The sequence below is a fragment of the Manis javanica genome, chromosome 15 (assembly GCF_040802235.1).
Source record: "Manis javanica isolate MJ-LG chromosome 15, MJ_LKY, whole genome shotgun sequence".
NCBI classification, from domain to species: Eukaryota; Metazoa; Chordata; class Mammalia; order Pholidota; family Manidae; genus Manis; species Manis javanica.
Genome location: NC_133170.1, coordinates 79101785 through 79125803, shown reverse-complemented (window position 1 = coordinate 79125803; position 24019 = coordinate 79101785). Strand labels below are relative to the sequence as shown.

General features: G+C 50.3%; 1 protein-coding gene across 8 annotated transcripts in view; it reads right to left on the bottom strand.

The window, feature by feature from the left end:
* MYO18B (myosin XVIIIB) overlaps window positions 1-24019 on the bottom strand; it is a 234028-nt gene that overhangs the window by 162046 nt on the left and 47963 nt on the right. For all 8 annotated transcript variants that reach the window (XM_073223995.1, XM_073223991.1, XM_073223990.1 and 5 more), the window contains exons 12-16: window positions 16162-16335; window positions 12790-12880; window positions 10255-10447; window positions 7005-7085; window positions 4844-4991 (exon numbers count right to left, since the gene is read on the bottom strand). In XM_073223995.1, the coding sequence (XP_073080096.1) occupies window positions 4844-4991; window positions 7005-7085; window positions 10255-10447; window positions 12790-12880; window positions 16162-16335 (687 nt within the window). The remainder of the gene's footprint in view (window positions 1-4843; window positions 4992-7004; window positions 7086-10254; window positions 10448-12789; window positions 12881-16161; window positions 16336-24019) is intronic.

Sequence of the window (24019 nt, the reverse complement as noted above, 5' to 3'; positions counted from 1 at the left end):
CTCTGGCCCCTACGTCCACGCTGCCTCTCCAGGGCTGCAGGTTTCTCCATGGCTGCCTCCTGGCACGGGACTGGAAGCAACTTGAGGGCAGGGTCTGTGTTCACTCCATTATGTCCCGCAGCTAGCGCAGAGCTGGGTTCGGAATGAGGACCCCAGGAGTGCTTGGGGATTTGGGGACAGAGATAGGGATGGAAGACAAGAGAGAAGAAAGGACGTTCATGTTTGCTGAGCCCTGGCCAGCCTCCGCTGGACATACTACTGTGCATGAGGTCACTCAGTCCCTCTCTTGTCTGTGATGTGAGCATCGCTGGGTTGGCTTCTGCAAGGTGAAGCCTCTATATTGAGGTTCAGAGAGATGAGCCAGCTTGGCTAGAGTAGCCCATCAGGGCAGTGCCAGCATGAGGACACAGGTCGGCCGGCCCAAAGCCTGTCTCTGTCACAGGCGGTGGCCTGTAGATGGGGGTGCCACATTTCCCAGGAATCTCCTGGAAACAGCGCCCAAGGTACAGGCCTGCTCGGTCCTCTCCTCCCCTTCCTCTTGGTGCTGGTTTCCCACCAGTTTTGTTCAACCAAGCACATGGCAGCTTGTCCTGCAGGAGCCCCACGCAAACACCTGTTGGATGGAGCCTCACCCAGAATCCCTCTCGTGGCTTAGCACCATCACTCCCCCAGGAGCCTGCCCCCACCCAGCCCGGGGCCGGGGCTTCTCTGGGCTCCTCTGCGGCTGCGTCACAACCGTCTATCAGCTGACTGTCCACCAGGCCTGGGCTCCACGGGGGCTGCCCAGCCCCCAGCAGGCACTCTTAGCTGATAAGTGATAGATCGCGAGCGCTGGCTTAGCCAGAAAGCCCCACATGTTCTGCTTGATTGAATGTTCTCATTAACTCAGAACTAATGAGAAAGACCTAGAGGCAAAAGATGTTTTTTTTAAAACCAAACTGTCTGAATTAATGTGTCTATCTCCATCAGTCCAGGTCAAAGGACATAACAGTCACTCCCCTGGGAACTGAGAGCTTCATAGCATCCTGCTCAGGTACGTGGGATGGGCACCAACAGGCTTCACCGGGAAAGGCCAGGGAGCACAAATCAGGCCAAATCCCTTCCTGCCCCTACAAGGCGCCTCCCCCTCTTGAGTCTACTCTCTGTCAGGATCCGGCAAGCATTCCGTTTGGGAAACCCATTTCATTCGCCTCTGGATCTCCATCTGTCTGCATTAAGGACTCACTGCATCAGGCCAGCACTGTTCCAGGGGCCGACACAGAGGTGACCAGCCCAGCCGCTGTCCTCATGGAACTGACAGGCCCGAGTGGGCAGGTGCCTCGCATGCCACAGTGATGGCTGCAGTGGGGAAATGGGGAGCAGGGGAAGGGGGACCGGAGTGCCAGTCGGGGCCTTGACATTGGAATGACACTGGCCTTGCCCCTGGCCCCTTGACATTGTCATGTCCCAAGGCTGAATCACTGGCCTTCTTCTCTGCCAGTCAAACATTGCGGAGCTAGGAAAGGGCCTTGAAAGAAATAACCGGGCAGTTCTGAGGGGATAGCATGGCTGCAGAGCGGACAGCTTCAGCCAGCTCAGGAAGGTGTCTGAGGAGGAGCCCTCCAAGCGGGCACTGGTGGAGAACGATGCAGAAATGCTTCTTTGCGCCCATCCGCTCATCTGTCTGCACACCAGCCCCCTGAGGCAAGTGTTACCGTTATTACCATTTTGCAGACAGAGGACGTCACTTCTCAGAAGTCACACTCATTGCAATTAGGAAGTGGTGCCGGGATCCATCCCAGGCCTCTGGGGCCCACAGCCTGGGTGACCTTTAACAGCTCTGCCCCCCAGCTTCCTGAGGATCTGAGTAAGGTTCCCCCAGGCCCCAAAACTCCATTCCTGAGCCCTGGAGTCATTCCCTGAAGGCAGGACCATGTCGGCAGCCTGGAAGGGGGTCACGGGTCTGCCTGGACTTTGTTGAGAGGACTCCCAAGCTTAGCACTAGCTCTGTTCTCTGTGCCCACAGGGCCCTCCTGGGCCTGTTCCCCAGCAGGCTTGGCTCAGACCAAAGACTTCACATAAACACAATAGCTATTTCCTCCGGCCCTCTAGCCTCCTTCACTTGCTGGCAAAAGGGCGGATGTACTTAACAGAAGGGAGGTGATCTTCAGCGGACAGAGAGGACCATTGTCAGGGTCAAGTCGAGCACTGGGATCCCTCAAGGGTGAGGGCCGTCTGGGGCTGCATTAGGACTTCTCTGGACCCTAGGCACTATTGTTTTCGTGGGTAACCTTCCTACATAAAAAATAATATTAAAAATTGTATTTCATGACTGTTGGTATAAAGGCAGACGGATTAATAATACATGAGTAAACTGTATTTGCTATGGCTGTCATTACAAAGTACCATGTCAGGGTGACTTCGACAACAGAAATTTATTTTCTCATAATTCTGGAGGCTGGAAGTCCAAGATCAAGGTGTCAACAGGTTTAATTTCCCTCCAAGGCCTCACTCCCTGGTTTGTAGATGGCCACCCGGTCCTGCCTCTTTCCTCTGTGGCATGTCCGTGTCCTAATATCTTTTTAAAGAAACCAGTCATATGTAATCAGAACTCAATCCCATGACCTCAGTTAATCTTAATGACCTTTTTAAAGACACTATCTCCAAATATAGTCACATTCTGAGGTATGTGGGTTAGGATTCAACACATAAATTTGGGGGGGATACAATTCAGTCATACATACATAAATGTGGTATTTCACCTAAAAATTCTTTTTTTTACTTCTGCTTTTAACAGAAATGAAAACATTTCTGTGGGCCCCTTAAAGTGGCACAAGCCCCAGGCACTGCCGGTCCTGTGCCTGGTGAAGTCGGCCGGGGCCTGTCGCTGGCAGAGCCACTCTCTGGGTGTGATCTGGATACTGACGTGCTGAGCTTGGTCTGAGGGGCCGCTGCAGCCATCATGGGCTGGTCCTGCCTAGAAAATCTTGTCCTGATGTGAGTGTTGGGATGTTCCATGACTGTCCTGGACAGAGGGCCTCAGCTGGTCCCCTTGGGGTGGAGGCTTCTGATGGCCCCAGCCCAGAGGACAGCAGCAGTGAGAGTGGTCCTGTGTCCTTCTCCAAGCCTTCTCCCAATTCCTCACAAATCTTTGTGTTCAGACATTTACCCTGAACAGTTCATTGAAATCACACCGGGCTTGGACACCAATGACCTCCACGTGCCAAGTCAGCGGCCAGTCCTCCACACCCGCCACGTCAGTTGCCTTTGCTGGTGGCTCCCCGTGTCCCTGGCCCCCCGACACTGGATGTCCCAGTGCTGAATCCTTGGCCACCTTCTCTGCCAACCCACATTCCCTCCAGTGACCTCAACCAGAACTGTGGTCCTCGGTCTCCTTCTTAGGGATTCAGGGGCTTGGCAACTCATCTCCTCTGCTAGAACGGCAGTCCCGTGGGGGCGGAGGTGTTTGCTTGGTTCAGGGGTGTCTCTCCCAGCCTAGGACAACAGCTGCCACATAGTAGGGGCCCCATAAATATTTGTTGAGTGACACAAGCCCTCATCCTGACCACCATATCAGCTGGGACCTATAAGATCTCAAGGTGTACTGCTTCGTAAATGCCTGAGGGCACCCCAGGTGACTGGCGATCACAAGACGTTTAAGTCCAGACCGAGCCCGCTTTGACCCTTCCTCCTGATCCTCGCAGTCTGGGTGACCTTAGACAAGCATCTCTCTAGAGCTCAGTTTCCACACCTTGGGGGTTAAGAATACCAACCTGTGGACATGTGACAGAATCTCCCTAGGCAACATGCACACAGCTCTGAGCATGGTGCCCTGCATGGAGCCCAGGCAGCAGTTCTCCAGCCCCTTAAACGGCAGGGGTGATATTCTTCATCAGCAGCAGCAGCCTAACCCATCAGTCGCACCCGAGACACCTGGCAGCTGATCACAAAGCACTGCAAGTACACGTCTCACCCCATCAGTGCAGCAGCAATTCTGTTGAACGGGAGGCCGGGTGATCCCCACCCGCACTGTGTACACCCCCTTGAGACAGTGCAAGGTTTGCCCAGGATCACATTGGTTGAAAGTATGGACAGCCAGACTTGAACTTGGAGCCGACTGAAGCTGAATCCCATGACATCTGATCTCCCATCGTGGCTGGATGTCTCAGCTTTCCCCCTGCCTCCCTTTCCAGCCAATCTGACCCATTACAGGGGCTGCAGTTCCACCTGCTGAATCCCTCCAGTCTACCCACCTCCCCGAGGCAGGCCAGCTCCTCCTGGTGGCCTCCCAAGCCTCAGCCTGGATGAACTTCTCAGAACATGAATCTGGTCATACCTCCTACTACCCAGAATCCTTTTCAGCTTCTCATTGCTCACAGCTTAAGACCAATGTTTCTAGCACAGCACCCTCACCTCTGCGTTCTGAGGCCAGGCAACATCTCCACCTTGTCCTGTACTGTGCTCCATCTCCCCTACCAGATTTACCTGCGTGCATCTCCCCAAGAGCCCTCTGAGGTACACCACCATGTGTCACAGTCTGTCATGTCAGGCTCACTGTACACGTACATGCTTATCCATGAGCTTGTCCATAATCTCTTCCCACTTCCCCTCCCCTGTGAGGACATGGGTCACATCAGGCTGGTTTACCCCTGCATAGTATGGTACCCAGCACATAGCAGCTGCTCAGTAAGTTTGCCAAACCCACAGATGAATGAAAGCACATACTGGCAGGCACACAGACAGCTTTGCACACAGAACCCCACCCAACTCCGGTGCAGGCCTTGTCAGGGCTTTTTCTGCAGCCAGCAAGGACAGATTCCAACTCCCAGGCTTGGCTCAGCATCCTTTTCCCTTGCTCCCTTACCTTCAGCCCCAGCTCCTTTCTTCTCAAAGGCTGCACAGAGGCGCTCGAGCACCACGCTGTCACTGGAGCCCTCCACCCGGACCTCCTCATCCAGGACCCAGAAAAGACCCCTGATGTCCTCAGTACCTCCTCCAGCTGGTAAGCGGACCTGGTGGGACATCAGGATACACTGAGGGGCCCTGATCCCCATCAGAGGCCAGTCCTGAGCTTCTCTTTCCACATACGGGAGTCAGGGATCTGAGTCCCAGGCAGCACAACTCAGATGCGCCAGCTGCATCCATGACCCCACTCCCCAGACTCCCAGTATTGAAACCACCAAACTCAGTACCAACCTCTCAGTTATAAGAGGTTCAAATCCTGCCTCTGCTCTCACTTCCTGTGTGACCTTGGGCAACTTACTGCACCTCTCTGAGCCTCATTTCCTCTTACATAAGCTGGAAACTGGCAATGCCTTCCTCAGAGGGTGTAGCGGGAATTCAACAAGGGAAAGCCCTTTGTAAATTACATGTTTCTGGATACACACCGGTGCCTGCATGAATTTGTGCATAGCCAAAAGCAAATGGGTTAATTCCATCCACTTCACTTCCTCTTACAAGTCTTTGTAGTTTTTTAAACTAAAATCTTGAAGGAGAAACAAAAAACGCCTGAAGAACATTTTTGAGGAGACAGTGAACTTGGTTCAGACAAAGAATTTTAAGTTTAGCCAGGAGCTTCAGAGACCATCTAGGCAACACTGCAGTTTCCAGATGGGAAACTGAGACATGCCTGCAGAGTCTACGGGGCTTATCTGAGGTCCTCTGTGAGCTGGCACAACCCAAAATGGTGCCAAATGGTGCTGGAGGAAATGAATGTGTACAGTGACCAACCACCCCTCGGTGACCGGGACTGAGGGCCTTCCTGAGATATGAGCATTTCAGCGCTAAAGCCAGCCAAGTCCCTAGCAAACCAGGACAGCTGGTCTCCCTGACTTGGACATATGGGTGCATCCCCTCAGAGGCCCAGAGAGGAGAGGGACCCATCCAGGGTCACACAGTGAGGCACAGGGGCCGAGCAGGGACTGGATCCCAGGAATCCTGAGCCTTCACCTTGGTCTTCTTTACTGGCGTCAAAATCAATAGCCAGCCCATCTTCAGAAGGTAGCCATTCCCAGCCACTGCCCAGGCATCCTGGGGACAGCACAGCCCTTCCCTCCTCACACCGCTTGGGTTTATCCTTCAGGCCTGCCCCCTGCAGGCAGGACGCACAACGGGGCAGGGGAGCCGGCCCAAGAGGTGTCAACAAGGAGTACGAGCAGGCAGCGGGCGGCAGGGCTCAGGGACAAGGTGCAGCCCACTGTGAGCCAAGACAAGGCCTGGAAAGCACCTGGCCAAAGGAGACAAGGAATGAGGACAATGGCAGCCTATGGTATCAAGGGGCAGGAGAAATGTGGCCTGCAGGACACCTACTAGGTGCCAAGCCCCCGGCCAGGCGCCTTATGTGCAAGCTCTCATGGGCATTCACAGCAGTGGAGACTCTTGCTCCCCTTTTGGAAGTGAAAAAATCTGAGACTGGGATTGGTGAAGTGAGCTGCCCCAAATCATCACACTGGACCAGAACCTGGCAAACCAAATGAAATGGTCTGGGGTGCTTCTGGGAAAGAGTTGGGCAGAGGAGCGGGTCTGGGGTCTGCAGAGGGGTCTCCCTAGAAAGGAGAAGTGAGGTAAGGTTCAGATCTCCCCAAAAAGGCCTGTCTGCCCCCAAAGGGAGGCCAGTAGTCCAGGTCCAGCACTGCCCCCTTCCCCATTCCCGGTGGTCCCTGTCACCTGCATCTGAACACCTGCTGCTTCCAGGTAAGAGTGGCTGAAGGCCCTGGCCCTGAACGCCCCTCAGCTCAGCCCACAGGTCCCCACATGCGAGCACATTCTAAGACACAGACTCAGACACAGAACAGTCATTCTCAACCTCACGGGATTTAAATATTTGTTGCCCAGGTCACACCCCCATACCAATCAGTGCAGACCCTGGGAGCGGGCCCCAGGCATCAGCATTTTCAACAGTCTCTGGCTGATTCTAGGTGTGGACACCTTTGAGAACTAGTAGCTAAAAGGCTCAAATCTGCTAGTATTTTAGTTAAAAGGCCTCATGGTGTCTGAGAGCCTTGGTATGCTGGGCCTCGTGTTACCTGGGAGGGATTCTGATCCACAACAGCCACCGTGGTCCCCGGGGACGGCTCTGGGAGGTCAAACCGCACAGGTATCCCCTCCTGGAAAGTCACAGAAGGTCAGCGTTAGTTCCATCCCTGACCCGAATGGGATAGAAAACTTCTGGAGGAAGAAAGAGATGTGAGGACTTTCATCACCCCTCAGCTTTTTTTTTTTAACTATCATTTTTAAATTGTGGTAAAATATACACAGCATAGAGGTCAGCATTCAGTCACTGTGAAGCGTGCAGTTCAGCGGCCTTAAGTACATTCCCATTGCTGTGCAGCCGTCACCACCGCCATCTCCAGGACTTTTTCATCTTGCAAACTCTGCTCCCCCTAAACACTGACTCCCCATTCCCTTGTCCCCACAACCCCTGGCACCCACCTTTCTACTTTTTCTGTCCATGAATTTGACTAAGTAGCTCATATGAGTGGAATCATATAGTTTTTGTCTTTTTTGTGACTGGCCAACTGCACTTAGCATAGTGCAGGCTCATCTATTCTGTAGCATGAGTCAAAATTTCCTTCCTTTTTATGGTCGAATATTATTCCATTAAATGTGTCCACCACAGTTTGTTTATGCGTTCATCCATCGATGGACACGGGTTGCTCCCACCTTTTGGCGGCTGCAAAGAGCGCTGCTTTCAATTCTCCTGGAGTAGCTACCCAGAAGTGAGATTGCTGTACCATATGGCAATTCTACTTATAATTTTTTGAGAAAAATTAGTATTTTGCATAGTGGCTGCACCATTTTATTTTCCCACCAGGGTTCCAAGTTCTCTACATCCTCACCAATATGTGTTATTTTCTGTCTGTTTGTTTTTTAAATAATAACCATTCTAATGGGTACGAAATGATATGTCAATGTGATTTTCATTTTCATTTCCCCAAATTTGTGACATTGATCATCTTTTTAAGTACTATTGGCCATCTCTGTATCTTTTTTGGAGAAATACCTAGTCAAGTCCTTTGCCTATTTTTAATAGGGCTGTTTGTTTTTATCATCACCCCTTGGACCTTGCATGAGAAGAAAGAGCAACGTCCCAATAACATCCTGATACTATTTATCCTGCAGAGTTGCCAGCAATCCTGGTGAGGACTTTTACCAGGAACTGCTAATTCAATCCAAACTTTTCTCATATTTACTCATAAGTGCTGGGCTGAGTGCTGAGTCTTGGAGGGAACAAGCAAGCATAAACTATGGAAAATAACAGTTGCCATATGAAAATAACCAGAAGTGCCTGGACATGTCTATGCACAGAGATGTTCATCACAGTGTTGTTTATAATGGCTTAATCATGGAAACCACCCAAGTGTCCAGAGGACAGCTGATACAGAATCAGACACAACCACTGAAATGCACGTTTCCTCAGAGTTACAAACAGAGTGAGGAAATGTGAGTAACAGAATGCTGTGAGGCAAACAAAAGCATGTATGCAGCAGTCTCAGAAATCTGCAGAGAAGACAATGCATGGAAAAACTGCTATAAAATACAGACAGCAGTAACAGTCTCTGGCTGGTGGGCTAAAAGAGGTTGTGTTTTCTGCTTCCTGACACTTCTATGCACTTTCTAGTTTTTTAATAAAGAACGTGCATTACTTTGATCATCAGAAATAAAACATTACAGAAAAATACGATAGCTGCTCCCATATATTGAATGCCTAGTACAGATGAGGCATTGTCTATCCTACTTGATTAAATGCTCAAAATAGCTCCATTAAGCACTGTGGTAAAAATTATTAGAAAAATAACCCCCATTCTCCCTCCCTCCCTGTACCCATGCTCTTTACACAGAGATACTGCAATTTTCCCCATCAAGAGGCAAAAGCTATTTCCCCACTCCTTGAGTCAGGGCTCAGCCTTGGACTTGCAGTGACCAACTGAAGACAGCAGCAGTGACACTGCTAGTTCCAAGTCCAGATCTCAAGGGGCCCTGCACATATCTGCTTGCTCTCCCACTGGAACAGCCTGGGCTTCCCTGCTCAGGACAGGCCAGGCCTGGAGCCCAGATGAGTCATCTTAGCCAAGGCTGGCCTGGGTCAGCTCATGGCCAGCTGACGCCCAGACACCAGAGAGAGCCCGCTGAGACCAGCAGAACCACCTACCCACCCTGCACCTGACTACAAGAGGTCTCCCAGCCAAGGGCAGAAGAGCTGCTCAGGCCACCCAGAGACTTATAAGCAATAACAGAAGGTTATTTTTAATACCACTATGTTTGGGGGTCATTCATTATGTAACATTTATGTAGCTAATAGTAACTGATATAGGACTATTGCTATTTCTATGTTACATGTTATGAAATAGAGGATCAGAGAGGGAGAGCAACTTCCCTAAGGCCACACAGCCAATAAGGGACAATAGTTAAGAGTCAGACACTGGGCCTCCTCAGTGTCATGGTTGGAAATTTATCCTTGCTGATGCTTTCATGTTTATTGCTGGGCAGGCTCCAATACAGGACTTGACCATAACTTCAGTACTGTTATTCTATTGATAGGCAATATGGTCATTTCGAATATTTCGCTACTAGCACTTGCTGGAGTCAAAGGGGTCCCCTTCAGGGAGGAAGGAGGGAGTACATATTGGCAGGGGCATCTGTGATGCTGGCAGTGTCCTGCTTTTCACCTGGATGGCACACCCATGAGCAGGCTCATTTGGATAAACTCACCAAGCTGTACACTGCTGATATACGCACTCTTCTGTGTAAACGTTACAGTTCGATTTAAACATTTTTCTACCAAGAAAAGAAAGGCTGGCAAGAATGTGTGCCTACACATTCCCTGGTTCATATTCACAGAGTCTCTCTAGGATGCCCCCTAGGAAGGCACTGCCCCTTTGACTTCGTTGAGATCTTGCCCCGTGAGAGTCCAAAGTGCGCAAGCCCATTGTGTCACCCAGTAAAGGAGCCTGAAGGGCCCCCACGGGCAAGATGCAAGGTACAAGCTAGAGGAGGATTCGGCTCTGGTGAAGCAGGCGAGGAGGAGTAGGTCACCCCAAAGGAGGGTCAGCCATGGGAGCAAGGCCTGGGAGCCCCAAGTTCCCTGGGATTTTTGGACTGTAGAGTATAGGGGGCCACAGATGGAATGGGGGACCCAGGCCCGAAGTCCAGGTTTTTGTTCAGTGGCCAAACAGGGTGAAGCCAAAGATTCCTGGGACAACAGAGTGCTGGGCTCCTGTCCGGCCTCACATCGCCCACTGAGCCCCGGAGAACACCCCACTCCAGCCGCCATACCTCCCGATACCGCTCCAGCGCCGAGACAAACGTCCGCTGGTAGAAAAGCAGCTGCAAGCGCTCGTGAGCATAGTTGTGGCACAGCTCCTCGAAGGTGGCGGCCCTGTCCTTGCCTTGGTGCCGGGGGTTTTGAAAGCCCGGACCATCCACCACCATGATGGAGGCCATGGAGAGGTGGTGGGAGAAGAAGGACCTGGGGAGAGAGGAGAGAGGCCCGGAGACGACACGGGGTCTTAGAGCCCTGCTTGCTGGTCCAAGCCTCCCACTCTCCCATCACAGAGATGGAGAAACTGAGGCAGCATTCCTGCTGGGGCTGGGGATCCAGCAGATCTAGATTCAAAACCAGGCTCACCACTTACAGGCTGTGTGACCTTGGGCAGGTTACTCAACCTCTGTGAGTACGGGTTTCTCCAACTGTTAAATGATGGTGGGGATGAGTAGATGATCCCAGGGGCTGCAGTAAGAATCAAAGGAGTTAAAATATGGAAAGTGCCTCCCTTGGATACAGCAGGCCTTCAGGAAATGCCTTCTCTCCACCAGGCCCAGAGTAGTAGAGAAATAACTTGCCCAAGGTCACACAGCAAATTGGCTATAAAGTTAGAAGTGTTCCTACATGTTCCCTGGTTCATATTCACAGAGCTTCCCTAGGATGCCTCCTAGGAAGGGAATTGCATTGACAAAAGGGACGCCCTTAGACTAGGGCCTCCTTTTCTTGTTTGGTGACAAGAAGTGCAATAGGAAAACAATTTCGTTCAGAGACTCTGTTTACAAAACCTTTTTAAGCTGGCATCTCCTTGGTCCTCTTAATGAATCTATCGGCTGGACAGAGAAGGGATTATCCACAGAAAAATGCAGGAGGTAAGAGATGCAGAGACAGTCACAGACTCCAACTGTCACTCTGAATGGAGGGGCTGTGTATCTTGGGAGAGTTGCCTGACCTCTCTGTGCCTTTGCTGTGAAAGGGTTACTGATGCAGACAACTCAGGGCTGTCAGGAGGGTTGGACATGATAAGACATCCAGGGCTTTGAAGGCTGGCCACATGGTAAGTGCTCAGTGAATGTCACCTGCAAAGCTTATCACAAGCATGGTCGACTATATGCCTTGGAGGGCCCTTGGCTGGAACTTCAGCTCTGCTCCGTTACTTACCACTATTTTCCATCTATACAGTGGGGTCAGTATGATCTGCCACTGCATAGACACGCATGAATATTAAGTCACTTAATGTTGAGAAAGCCAGATGCCTGCTAGGTGCTCAGAAATGGTGGGGTAGTAGCTATTGCTGTCACCAATACACCCATTCTACGGATGTGGGTTCTAAGCACCAAGCTACGAAGCAGCTGCCCCCTGTGGGCTGAGACGGCTTCCTCCATGGGCCGTTCATTTCCCATGGACAGTTCTCCTCCCTTGAGGCACACACACTCCCCTTGGTTTCAAGATCATGTGTCTGCAGCCTCCGGTGGTAATTACTACAGCAACGAGAAGGATTTGATTCCGTGTCCACAGCCGCCTTGGAGGACTGGGCTGCTCAGTTGCTATGTACCGGCCTCTTCCTCTTAACTGGATGTTGGAAGCCTAATTACACCTCCGGCTTTCCAAGGGGAGGGAGGGAAGCTCTTGCCGGGGCTCTGGATCAGCCCTAATGAAATCACTTAAAGATTTCCAAGGGCGAGCTCAGAGCACTGTTCACATGTGAGAAAAAAAAAAGAGGTTCCAGGTACCTGCAGCCCCATAGACACATTTTGGAAAGACACATCCTGGCCCAAAAATGCTACCCTGGCTGCTCCCCATTGCCCCACAGAAAAATAAATGGTTGACAGCAATGTGGCGGGTTATTCAAGGACACCTGATGGCCCCAGGTGGGAACATATCCCAGCTTCACCTCTCCATGCCTTAGTTGTCCCATCTGTCAAAGGGGCTGATGTGAATATTAAATGACACAAGGGGAGTGGAACAATCAGTGCAGACCCTGATCCTCACTTGGTACCCCCAAATCGCTAGCTTTTATTGTTGGTATTTTCATGATCACTACTTGGAAGTTATTTAAATACATTTTTTTAAATTAGAAGTACAGCTGATATACAATATTATGTTGGTTTCAAGTACACAGCATAGGGATTCCACAGTTTATCTACATTATTAGATGCTCCCCCAACCAATGTAGTTACTGTCTGTCAACACAGAAGATGTCACAGTATTATCGGCTATATTCCCTAGGCTGTACTTTCATCCTCAGGACTATACTATGATTGAGATCCCATGCCCTTTTGGGCCCCTCACCTATTTCACCCATGTTTTGATCCTCGCCATGACCCCGGGAGATAGAACTACTTTACATATGTGGAAGGGGTGTCAGGGAGGGGACCTACTGTGCCTTGAGTGGCCACCATGGAATTAAACCCAACACTCTGTAGCTCAAACGCTCACTTCCTGGCTCAAAAAAAAAAAAATACCCTGTCCACTAAGCTGCCCCATGCTTGGGCTCATTTGTGTGCCCGCAAAGAGGCTACCTGGGTGCCCAGGAAGGCTGCCCTTACCTGTTGATGAGGGAGACCACGGCAGCAAAGAGCTCTTGGTACAGGCCCGAGGCCATGCCCTCCACACACTCCACGCCGGTCATCTTGAGCTCTGGAATGGGAAAGAGGGAAAGGACGGTCCCCACGGTCAGGTCCCTGCCTGGGGCCAAGGATAACTCTTCACAGGCATTGTGGCTAGGGAACCCCTCTTCCACACACACACCCCTCCATTGCTGAAAGTACATAACCACGTTTTTAGGATCAAGTTCAAGCGTCTTATCAGGACCTACAGGTGTTGGTGGAACCTGGCCCTACCTCCTCTCCCACGTGCTCTCCTGCTCATCCCTCAGGGCTCAGCCCAGTGTCACCTCTTCAGGGAAGCCTGCCTTGACCACCACCATAGCAGGCCAATTCCCAGCTAAACCTTGCTTCCTTTTTTTAATTAATCTTTTTATTGAGGTACGATTGATATGCAAAAAGCTTACCTACCTATTTAATGTATACATCCTGTTGAGTTTGAAGGTAAGTATACATCACCATAAATAATGCCATAAATGGAACCATCACCTCTAAAAGTTTCCTCCCTCCCTCCTGGTGTGTGTGTGTGTGTCTGTGAGATAAGAACATTTAACATAAGATCTACCCTCTAAAATTTTATTTAAGTATGCAATACGGTATTGTTAGGCAGGTACATTAGACTTAGTCATCTACTGATCTTATTAATCTACTTATTCACCTATGCTCTAGGATTAATTCATCCTGCATAAGTGAAACTATGTACCCCTTGATCGATATCACCCATTGTCCCTTCTCTCCAGCCCCTGGTAACCACCATTCCACTCTCTGCTTCTCTCTTGACTTTTTAAGATTCCTGATGTTAATGGGAGCATCTAGAATATTATTCAGCTTTAAGAAAGAAGGGAATCTGCCATTCGCTACAACACAGATGAAGGTGGCGGACATTATGCTGGTGCAATAAGCCAGACACAGGAGAACAAATCTGCCTGACTGATAGCCCTGACCACAGCGTATGTTTGCTTCCGTGGTGATCTTACTCACTGTGCCTCCCCGGCCAGGCTGGCAGTGCCCTAAGGATGGGGCTTGTGGGCTTCCAAGTCCCCAGGGCCCGGCACAGAGTGGGCACTCTGTAAATGCTTTCTGGAGGCATTCTTGCTGGAGGGAAGGTTGGCAGTTTTATTTCAGAAGCCATAAAATGTTCATATACTTGGACCTAATAATTTTACTCTCAGGCTTTTCTTCTAATGAAATATTCAGAGAAACAAAGATTTCTGGGTACATATGTTCTCCCAAGTGTTGATTAAATTGGCAAAAACCACTTTTTTGAAACCACTTGACTGTCCGACAATAGCAAATGGGTTAGATAATTTACAGGTCTGTCTGTACAAAGGAATGTTTCAAGTCGGGTGTAGAAGAACATGGTATGAGATGGAAAACACCTACCTAAAATGTTAGGAGGAATAAAAAAAGCTTAGAGAACTATTATTATAGTTGTGGTCTCAATTTTGCTTAAACACACACACACACACACACACACACACACACACACTCTGGACCCATTAAAATAACCAGCATCGATTAGGGTGCATTTAACAAAGAAGAGTGAAGAGTTCGGGGGAAGAGGAAGGGTCAGATCACAAACCCCGACCCTAGGTTTCATTGCATCCGCAGAATTGGAAACACAGTCTCCACATCTGCACGCACTTGCACCTGGAAAAACAGATCTGCTTGCACATTCCAGGCAGCCCACTGCAACCCCCAAGCATTTTCCATCCCTCCTTTAACTTCACCCCCAACCTGGGCTGTTGCTAGGCAACCCACTGCTTCCCAGCATCTCTCCTAAGCCTGCTAGTCCCTTCCTGCTTAGCATCTACCCTTGAGACCTCAGCCTGACTCAGCCGCACAAAGCAGTGTGTGCATGTGCCTGTGCTTGTGTGTGTTGTGCTATGCACATGTGTGCTATGTGTGTGTACATTTAGGTGGTATTGGTCTTGAACATGTTTGTGGCTGTGTGTGGTGCATGCACTGTCTGTGATGTGTAGTGTCTATCCATGTGCATATGTTTGGTGTTTCTGTCTATGAATGTGCTGCACACATGTGTGCATGTTTGCAGTATGTGTAGGGGCCTGTGTGTGCACATGGGTGTGTTACATGTGTTTGGGCATGTGGTGTGTGTGTATAGCATGTGTGCACATGAGCACACTGTGTGGTTGTATGTGTGTATACATGTATGTGCAGGTGGTACATGTGTGCGTATGTCTGTGTGTTTCAGAGAAGAGGGGCACCCATAAGCAGACTCACACCTGCAACTGAAGGAACCATAAATGGACAGTGAATCCGAATAGCGTGAGGCATCAAGCTGAAGGTCCTAGAAGGTAGAGCAGCCCCAAGAGGCCTCTAAGAGGTGGGCCCCAGAACCGCAGCTCCGACTGTGCTCCCCACAACTCCCAGACTCTGCAGCCTCCAGGGGAGCTACTCCCGACAGCTCTCAGAGGCCCTGGGGCACCGAGTGGGCCCTTTGCCCTCACCGTCTGCACCCGACGTGTTTGGCCGGCCAGGGCTGCAGACCTGGGACTCAGCAGCTCACATTCCACGGGTGCCGTAGAAAGCCTCCTGCTTTTTCCCACATCTGTTCAGCGCACCCCCGTTCCTCTAGCTGCTCAGGCCAAACTCCTGGAAGCTGCCCTGGTCCCTTGCTGTCCCTCAGGACCCACGCTATCATCTCCATGTATGAACTAGACCTTGATCATGTCCACTTCATCCCAGCTCCACCACCACGCCCCTTGTCCAGCCACCCTCATGTCACCAGGGGGACTTGTACAGCCTCCTGGGTGCCCCTTCCTCTCCCTCTCATCCCCTAATCTTCCTCTAGACTCAGCTTCATGAAAAATGAGTCAAAGCAGAACATTTCCCTGCTTATGCCCTGCAGGCTTCCCACCTGTCTGAGAATAAACACCTTAGTTTTTGGATGCTTACACGAGCTGGACCCCACATCACGCTCCAGCCACCCTCGCCTACTTCTATTCCTCAGACCGGAAGGTCAGTCTTCCCCCTGCGCAGTGGTGGCTCAGCAAACATAAAACCCAGTGGAGAAGCCCTGATCCCTGGGCCCTGCAGTGCCCCTTCTCCACCGCACAGGGGCCCCTTTGGGTTTTAGCAGCCCCGTGACTCCAGACAGAGCCAACTATCTGACCATAAGTACCACGCAGGCAGGAACAATGCCCCTTCCCACCCACCAGGACCTGCCTGCACATGGACGGTCTGCCTATAGTGGATCCTAGATGAGCCCTTGGGGAATAGGGAAAAAGATGCTGGAGAATCCCAGGGGCTGCCCAGCGGGGCCCAAGGCCACCCAGAGAGGCAGCAGGGCAGTACCTGAGCCAGTGTCCTCATCCTCGGGGCCCCGTCGACTGGGCCCAGACGTCACTTGCTCAATGATCTGTCGCAGGTGGTGCTTGAAGGTGGCTGTGTTCAGCTCCTCATACTCGCAGCCCAGGGCCTCGGCTGCGTGGTTTGCACACTCAAACCGCATGAACTGCTTCCGGCCCACTGCACAAGGGACAGAGCAGAAGCATGGTGGTGAGGTCCTGGGAATGCAGTGGGTGGACCTACATGAGGACCCTGGAGACTCTCACCGCCCCCCAGCCTCAGGCCACTCCTCTTCAACAGGGAGCCTGAGAAACTGCCCAGCCTGGGCCCCCAGCAGATGTCCCCAGGCAGGGGTCATGTTCTCCTAGAGGCATGTTTATCCTATTTCTTTGACATCTGCATTATTCGCTTTTTCACAGCAATTCAAATTATCAAGGGGAACACCCTGAATGTAGAATTAGGGAATGGTTAGTAGAAGTATGACTTATCCACCCATATATATACTTATCGATCCATCTACCATCCACTCCCCTCTGCCACCTACCTACCTATCCATTCAACTACCCACCCAGCCACACATCCAACCATCTCACCACCCATCCATTTATTCAAAACATGTTAATTAAGCTCCTATATGACAGGCACTATGTTAGGCGCTGGGAATCAACAATGAGCAAACAGACAAGATACCTGCCTTCATGGAGTTTACAGTCTATTACAATCTAGAGACAATAAACAAGTAAACAGATAAATCAGGTAATTTCAGGACGATAAAATGATAAAGTGTTCTCCCTTCAGAAAGAGAAAATTAAACTGGGTAAACGATATCAAGAGAAACCAGGGGAGTTGCTCTGAAATCTGTGGTGGTCAGAGAGAATGTGAATCTCGTTTAAGTTGTAGAAGGTGAGAAGAAGCCGGCTGCATAAAGACCCAGGGAAGAGCTTTAGTGGTAGAAAAAGGCAGTACAAAGGCCCTGAGGTAGAAATGAGCAAGATGTGTGTTAGAGAAATACCAAGAAGCCAGGTGGCTGGAATAATAAGCAGGGGAGAGGAGAAACCAGATGAGGCTAAAGAAGCAAAGAGAAGTCACTCTATGGACCATTATAACGCCACTTAAATCAGCAACAAAGACTTTGCACAACATGGACCATGCTTTCCATCAAACGTTAAATGAAAAATGAAATAGAAAACCACACTACAGTATGATATGAACCGTGTAAATCATCCCAAATGGCTATAAAAAGAAATCGTAATAAGGAACGATAGCCAAATATTAACAATCACTGCTAGGTAAGGGGATTTTCTATTTTCCAAATTTTCTACAGTGGTTAGGAATTAATTTTGTAACGCTAATTTAAAAATATGACTTATTAAAACAAATAACAGTGCCATCCTTAAACACTTTTCCCCCATCTCTTATCTTTCCTAACAATGTGTTTCATGCCTTGAAATAAGTGTGACAGCTGCCAACGTATTTTCCAGTGCAACACAAAGATCATTAGGATGCACGTCTTCAAACAGACGTGCTGAAGAATCAGCCTGGTTTAAGGCAAAAAGGGAAATTTGGAAAAAGGCTTTATCTGGGACTTCACCAGTTTCCACCATGGAGGAGCTCTGGTCCCAGGTCCCTGAGGGGCCCCAAACAGCCACTGCCTATTGAGGTCCTCCTATGTGTCCGGACCCAGCTCTGATTATCACAAGGACATCATTTTACCTCCATTTTCTGGGTGATGAAACTGAGTCTCAGAGAGGTGATGTGGCTAATAAACTAGCCCTGCCACTTTCAAAATGATAAAGAATGTGACGATGATGGTGGTGATGAAGTGTCACCAGTCACTGACCCCATTTCATTCAATATGTCATCTTTGTTCAGCTCCTGGCTTTTGGAGTCAGCCTGCATTGGAGTTCCGCGTGTGACTCAGGGAAAAAGCTCAAATTATTATCATCATCATTATTAAATCTTCACAAGAGTCCTAGTAAGCAGTGTTATCATCCACATTTTATAGATGGGCAAACTGACTCACAAGTCAGCAGAAATCAGACTGATATTAAGTGGCAGAACTACTGCTCCCCTAATCAGCCTTCAAGTACCACCTTTAGGAAATTTTCCATATCCCTGCAACCCTGGATTAGATTTTCTTTCAATGGGCTCTTTTATCTTTTTCACTTAAATAGTTGTGAAAGGAAATGTCACAGCACTAGGTTAAATGAGAACCCACTGGTTCAGAGCGGTAATCAAGAGGCAGGACTGCAGGCTGACTGGGGGCTGGCCCCCGGCAACCAGAGGCTCGGCACCCCCTCCCCCGTCCTTAAAATGTACCTCCTGCCCACAGCGTCCACAGTGGGAGCCCTTTTTAAGGACACAGGCTTCGGACGGTGATGTGGTGCTGAGACCACCTGGACTGAATATGGTCTCATGACACCAACTGAACCACATTAAGTCCCCTCTAGAAACTTTTAAGATCCTGGTGGGCAGGTTTGGAGATCTACTCATCCTGTGGCTGCCCAAGAAAAGCCTGATATGTAAGTCCCCTTGCTTATTAAACTGCCACCTGCCCATCTGGAGTGGCCTCTTTCTTCGGTCTCTCCCCGCCGTCCGTGTCTGGGGCCAGTTTGCCAACCAACACCATTATCACTTGTCACAAAGTAGAATTAAATACAGTATGAGCACAAAAATATCTTTAGATCCTAATTACATCAAGTTACCTGGGAGCTTAAGGTCTGCTCTCTGTTTCAAAGGGAGATTAGCCAGCATCAGAAAGAGAAGTTAAAGACTATTAGCCCTGAATGACACTTACTTCCAACGCTGGGGGTTGAGAGTGAATTAAATAGACAAGAACTTCCAGGTGGACGATGTCCTGACCCTCTCCTGCCCCATCAGCCCTCACTGCCGCTCTCTAAAATACTGCCCCATACTGCACCTGCATGACCTTCTGTGGCCCCAGGAGCTGGGGAGAACTTGAAGAGAACCAATGGGCGCTATTTCTGACACAGGGAGCAGTGAATGGACTCAGGCAGCCCCTCTAAATCCTGCTGCCAAGGGGGATACTTCCAACTGTGCTGAGCAGCGTCCTGCTGGTGACCCCCAGGAGGCACACAGGGAGCTCTGCCAGCAAAACACCTTTCTGCTTCCAGCTCCCCAAGCCTGGCCAGGGCACAAGATCACATGGAGGCCAAAAGCGTCCTCAGCGGAGGATGAGAACCCTGAGGCGGCACCCGAGGCAGGGAGAAAGGGAGCAAATGAGAACATGGACCTTGGACCTGACAGGACCTGGGTCCAGTTCCCAGTTCTGCCATCCCCAGCTGCCAGTCTTTGGGCTGGGTGCACAGCCTTCTTGAGCCTCAATTTCCCTCATCTGTAAGATGGAGTCATAAAACCCCAAACACTGGGGCTGCGAGGGCTAAGTGAGAAAATGTTAGGTGTGAGACACCCGTCAGAACACCTGGCCCTGAGAAGGCGCTCCAGAAATTTCAATTCCCTTCCTCACCTGCAGAGAGTAAAGAGGCGCCATTCATCCTGACAGGGGTCACCTGCCCTGGAGGCTGCAGAGGATGCGGGCAACAGCGATAATCGCGGCACTCTGGATTCAGGTCACACCCCAGGGATTTTGAGCCAGTTGAGGTCATTTCTCTCCCACCGACAAGCAGACACCGGGGCTCAGGGACTCCTACCAACCTACCCCAAAGCCAGGGACAAAGCTGTCCTCAGAAAGCCACCGAAGTTGGGAGATTCCTGTACAAGTAATGCTCACGCACACGGGCAGCTTCCTCTCCTGTAAAGCTGTCACTTACTTAGCCATCAAGTGCTGAGCTTGTCCTTTGTGCCAGATACTGTGCTCGGTGCTGAGACCCTGCCTCACTCCTTTACTCTTGTAAAAAACCTCGGAGATACTCACATGGGGGGAACAGACTCAGCAAGGCCAAGTTTCTAGTCCCAGGAGGTAAGGGCGAGGCAGACCAGGATCCCCTCCCGCTGCGCTGACCTGAGACTGTAGCGGTCGCCTGCCGTCTCCACGGGCAGAGGTCTGGATGGCCACTGCTCTATTCAGGACAGAGCTGGCCCGGGAAGGCGCTCAAGAAACATTTGTAAAGTGAGTGATTAAATGAAGGAAGGAATCAGTGAAGGAATGAATGTTTCTTGGGTTTAGGCCAGCCCTGCCTGCTTCCCCTCACCCCTTCTCCAAGATTCAGGAGAAACTCTGGGATCCCCTCCCCGAGGAACCAGCCAGCCAAGCCCTAGACACGGCGTCTCTAACAGGGAGGATCAAATAAAAGACAACATGAAAGTGAGAGAAGCAGAGACACAGGAAGGGCAAGGCAACAGACGGGAAACAGGGAGACAGGCTGGTCCCTCAAAGGCTCTCCTTGGTGGGGAGGGTTTGAGCCACCTGCCCTGCCTCTAGCCCCCTCCAGAGGGCATCACACACTCTGTCCAGATGCTTTCTTGCCACCCATCAGGAGGCAAGGATGCTGTGTCCAGGACAATCCTAGCACTAAATGCATTGGTCCTTTCCAGCACGTGCACTGAGCGGCCAGCCATTCCCCAGGTTGCTGGTGGGAAACCGGAGCCGTGGCGGGTGGACCCGGGGCTTAGCAAGGGAAATGGGCTTTTACATCTGATATTTAGGGATCCTCTACTTTTTCTTCTCTAAGATGCAAGATGTGATATTGACCAGTAGGAAACACTCCCTGGCTCCCTACTCATCCCCTCTCCTCTGTCTCACCCACCTAAGAGAAAGATATCAGAATGTAATTGCTCAGTGGTATTACAGAGGCGCCCTTAATTTCATCATGCCAGCCAGGCCAGTCACTGAGCACCTGCAGCTCCATTTACCTCACTGGGCTCAATATTAATATCACCACTTGACTTCTGAGAAAACTGAGCCTCAGAGAGGGTGACCTTCCAAGGTCATGCAGTTGGGAAGTGGCAGAGGCAGGATTTGAACCTGGGCCTCTTGACTCAGCATCCGCTATCCTAACCATGGCACCGTGCAGAGGGCCTTCTCTCACAAGGCAGTGTCACTCTGCTGTCAGAGTCTAAGGCAAAAAATCAAGTGCACTTAAATTATCCCTCAGAAGCTCCAAAATTGCCCATGACATAGAGTATTGGAGCATATTTTCACGAGTCTCACAAAGCAAGCTTTCCATCCAGCAGAACCCCAAAGGAAATGGGTGGCTCGCCTTTAGGGGCCATGATGTATGTAAAAGTATGTTGCCACCAGCCTCACATTTGCCTTTGCACGTATGATTTAATATAAATACAATGCATGTATGGCCTACCCTTGAATCTGTTTTATAATAAAACCAATTCTATTACTATTCTTAGTGGCAAATGATCTGTGCATCTCACCACGACCTGGAGGATGCACACCTGAGCGTGGCCCCACTGAGGGAGAGGACAGTTGTGTGACCTACACCGATCTCCCACTGCCTTGCAAGGTCTGCAGGCTGAGAGCTTTTAAGGACTGGTTTTATAATAGAGGCCACTGAGACACAGGAAGACCAAGGAAGACCTTGCCCTGGCCTGGGTCACGCAGCACGTCAGTGGCCGCACTAGACCTTGAGTCCAGGTCCCCTGACACCCAGGTCATTGTATGGGGTTAGGGACGGCTCTAGTACCCCCACATATCCTGTTTTAGACTTCACTTGAGCATACACATGCCCTGTAGGTCAAGTCAAAAGGAAACACAAGTTCAGATGGTGGGGTGGGCCTAGAGCAGAGCTGTCCCTGCTCCCCCATATCCCAGAGGCCTTACTGTGCTATCTCCTGCTTAGGGTGTTTTCTCCTACTGGCACAGAGCAGGTTAGAGGTGCCACGAATTATCATCCCCACCCTTCAACTAATGACTGAAGGTCCTTACCTCTGAGTAGGGTAACTCAGGTGCTTGCTCTCTGCTGCCTCCCAGAGGTCCCTAGTGGAACCACACACACCCCTGGTTGCCCACAGTGTTAGCCAGCTGGATAACACACCCTTTGTGGCTGCCTTCCCTTCCCCACTTCCCTTCCTCACACCCCTCCCTCTGCTTCCTGGGATCACCTCCTACATGAGACATCTTGCCCCTGAAATCTTGTCTCAGCAACAGCACCCTTCTCAGGTGCTGAGGCTAAGAGACGGCTTCAGAGGCTGAGCACACTTAGCAAGGTTTGGTTTGATTTTCCCTTCAAATTATTCAAGCCAGCAGAATAACTGCCTGTTGTCTTTGTCTCTGATAAAAGAGACAAGGTCTTGGCACGCTGCTCTTTCTCTGCGCCTTTGCCTCTTCCTCGGGAGCCATCTGCACGTCTCAGGCGAGGCCTGGCTCCAGCCAGCGTGCTCCCCAGGGCAGGGCTGAGTCAAGAACTCTTCATGGGGTGGGGGCGGGTGCAGCAGGGCTGAGCAGCCACACAGCTGCGGCTCAGTTTCCCAAAGAGGCTCCTCGTAGTGGTTGTTCCACGGAACATTCATCAGTGACACAGGGAAAAAATAAACCCTGTATCATACAAGTCAGTCGCTGGGTGAAACAAGTTTTTTAACCTCAGGACTTCTCAGGGCCTGTAAAGTACATCTTATGAATCTCCAAGAAAGGAACATTTTCTGCAGACTTGTTTGGCCTCAGACAGCTTTCATAGAGCATCTCGCAGATGAGACCCTAGTTTAGGAAATACTGGTATAGCTGAAAAAGCCCTCAATTAACCAGTGACCCTGGGCAAATTACCTCACCTGGGTCACTTACGCAAGGTCACTCCACTGGTAAGAGGCAGGCCAGGATTGGAATAGAGAGAATGAACAAAGAAGCAAATGAGAGAAAAAAGGAGCAAGGGAAAGCAATGGAACTACGGCTTCTGAGATGCTCAAATCCACCCGCAAAGGCAGATTTTTTTCTTTATGCTCAATACAAAGAAAGAGAGAGAAAGAAACAAATAACATGACTGTTTTCTCCCTGCACACCATGAGTTCAATTGCAATCAGTTACTGTGGTCTCCTATATTTATTAATAACCAAGTTATTTCTCCCTCTAACAATAGCCCTGCTGGGGCTGAGTTACTGAACATTGTGTGATGTACTTACAACACTGCTGCATCCAGGTAGCATCTCCCGACACAGAGGTTTACAATTCCCAGGCCTGTGAAGGCAGAGGCCACCTGTGGGAAGAGAGAAGCGGCTCTCCTCTCCCCTCCAAGAGAAGGCAGCAGGACTCCAGAGGCCGACTGCCTGAGTTCGAATCCCACATCTGCCGCTTCATGTTGGGGAAGTCATATCACCTCTCTGAGTCTCAGTGCCCCCTTCCGTAAAATGGGAATCTACCCCCATGGAGTTCTTGTAAAGTCTCAGTGAGGTTCTATGTATAGATCATTTAGCACAGGACCTGCTCAACAAATGTCAACTCTTATTATTATGACCACACTCCAAGATTTCTGCCCTTAAAGCAGACAATGATCAGAAAGGAAATCCCAGGGAACAATTAATTCAGGTAGCTGTGGTTTTCTGCCCAGGGACACCCCGTGAAGTTCCATTGTTGAACCTTGGAAAATATGACCCTGTTAGTCCTTCCTGCTTCTTACGGCTCCTGCTTGTCCTCAGGTCTCCCTGAGGCAGGTCCGCAAACCTGGACATATTGTTCCACCTGTCTGGCTTTGGAGAAAGATGCCCTCTGCCCCAGGGACTTTGCCTGTCTGCACGTCAATGCTCCCTATAAGGCCTGGCCAACGAGCCATCTATAAATGGTTGCTGAGTTGCTCAGAATCCAAACTGGAACCATGCCTACACTCTAAGAGCTGGAAAGACAATGGATGCACCACTTGCCATGCTCTGGGGACTATGAGCAGGTGTTCTGGACTAAAAGGGCTTGTTAGACAAGTCAGTCGGGTCAGCATGAAAACCAAGC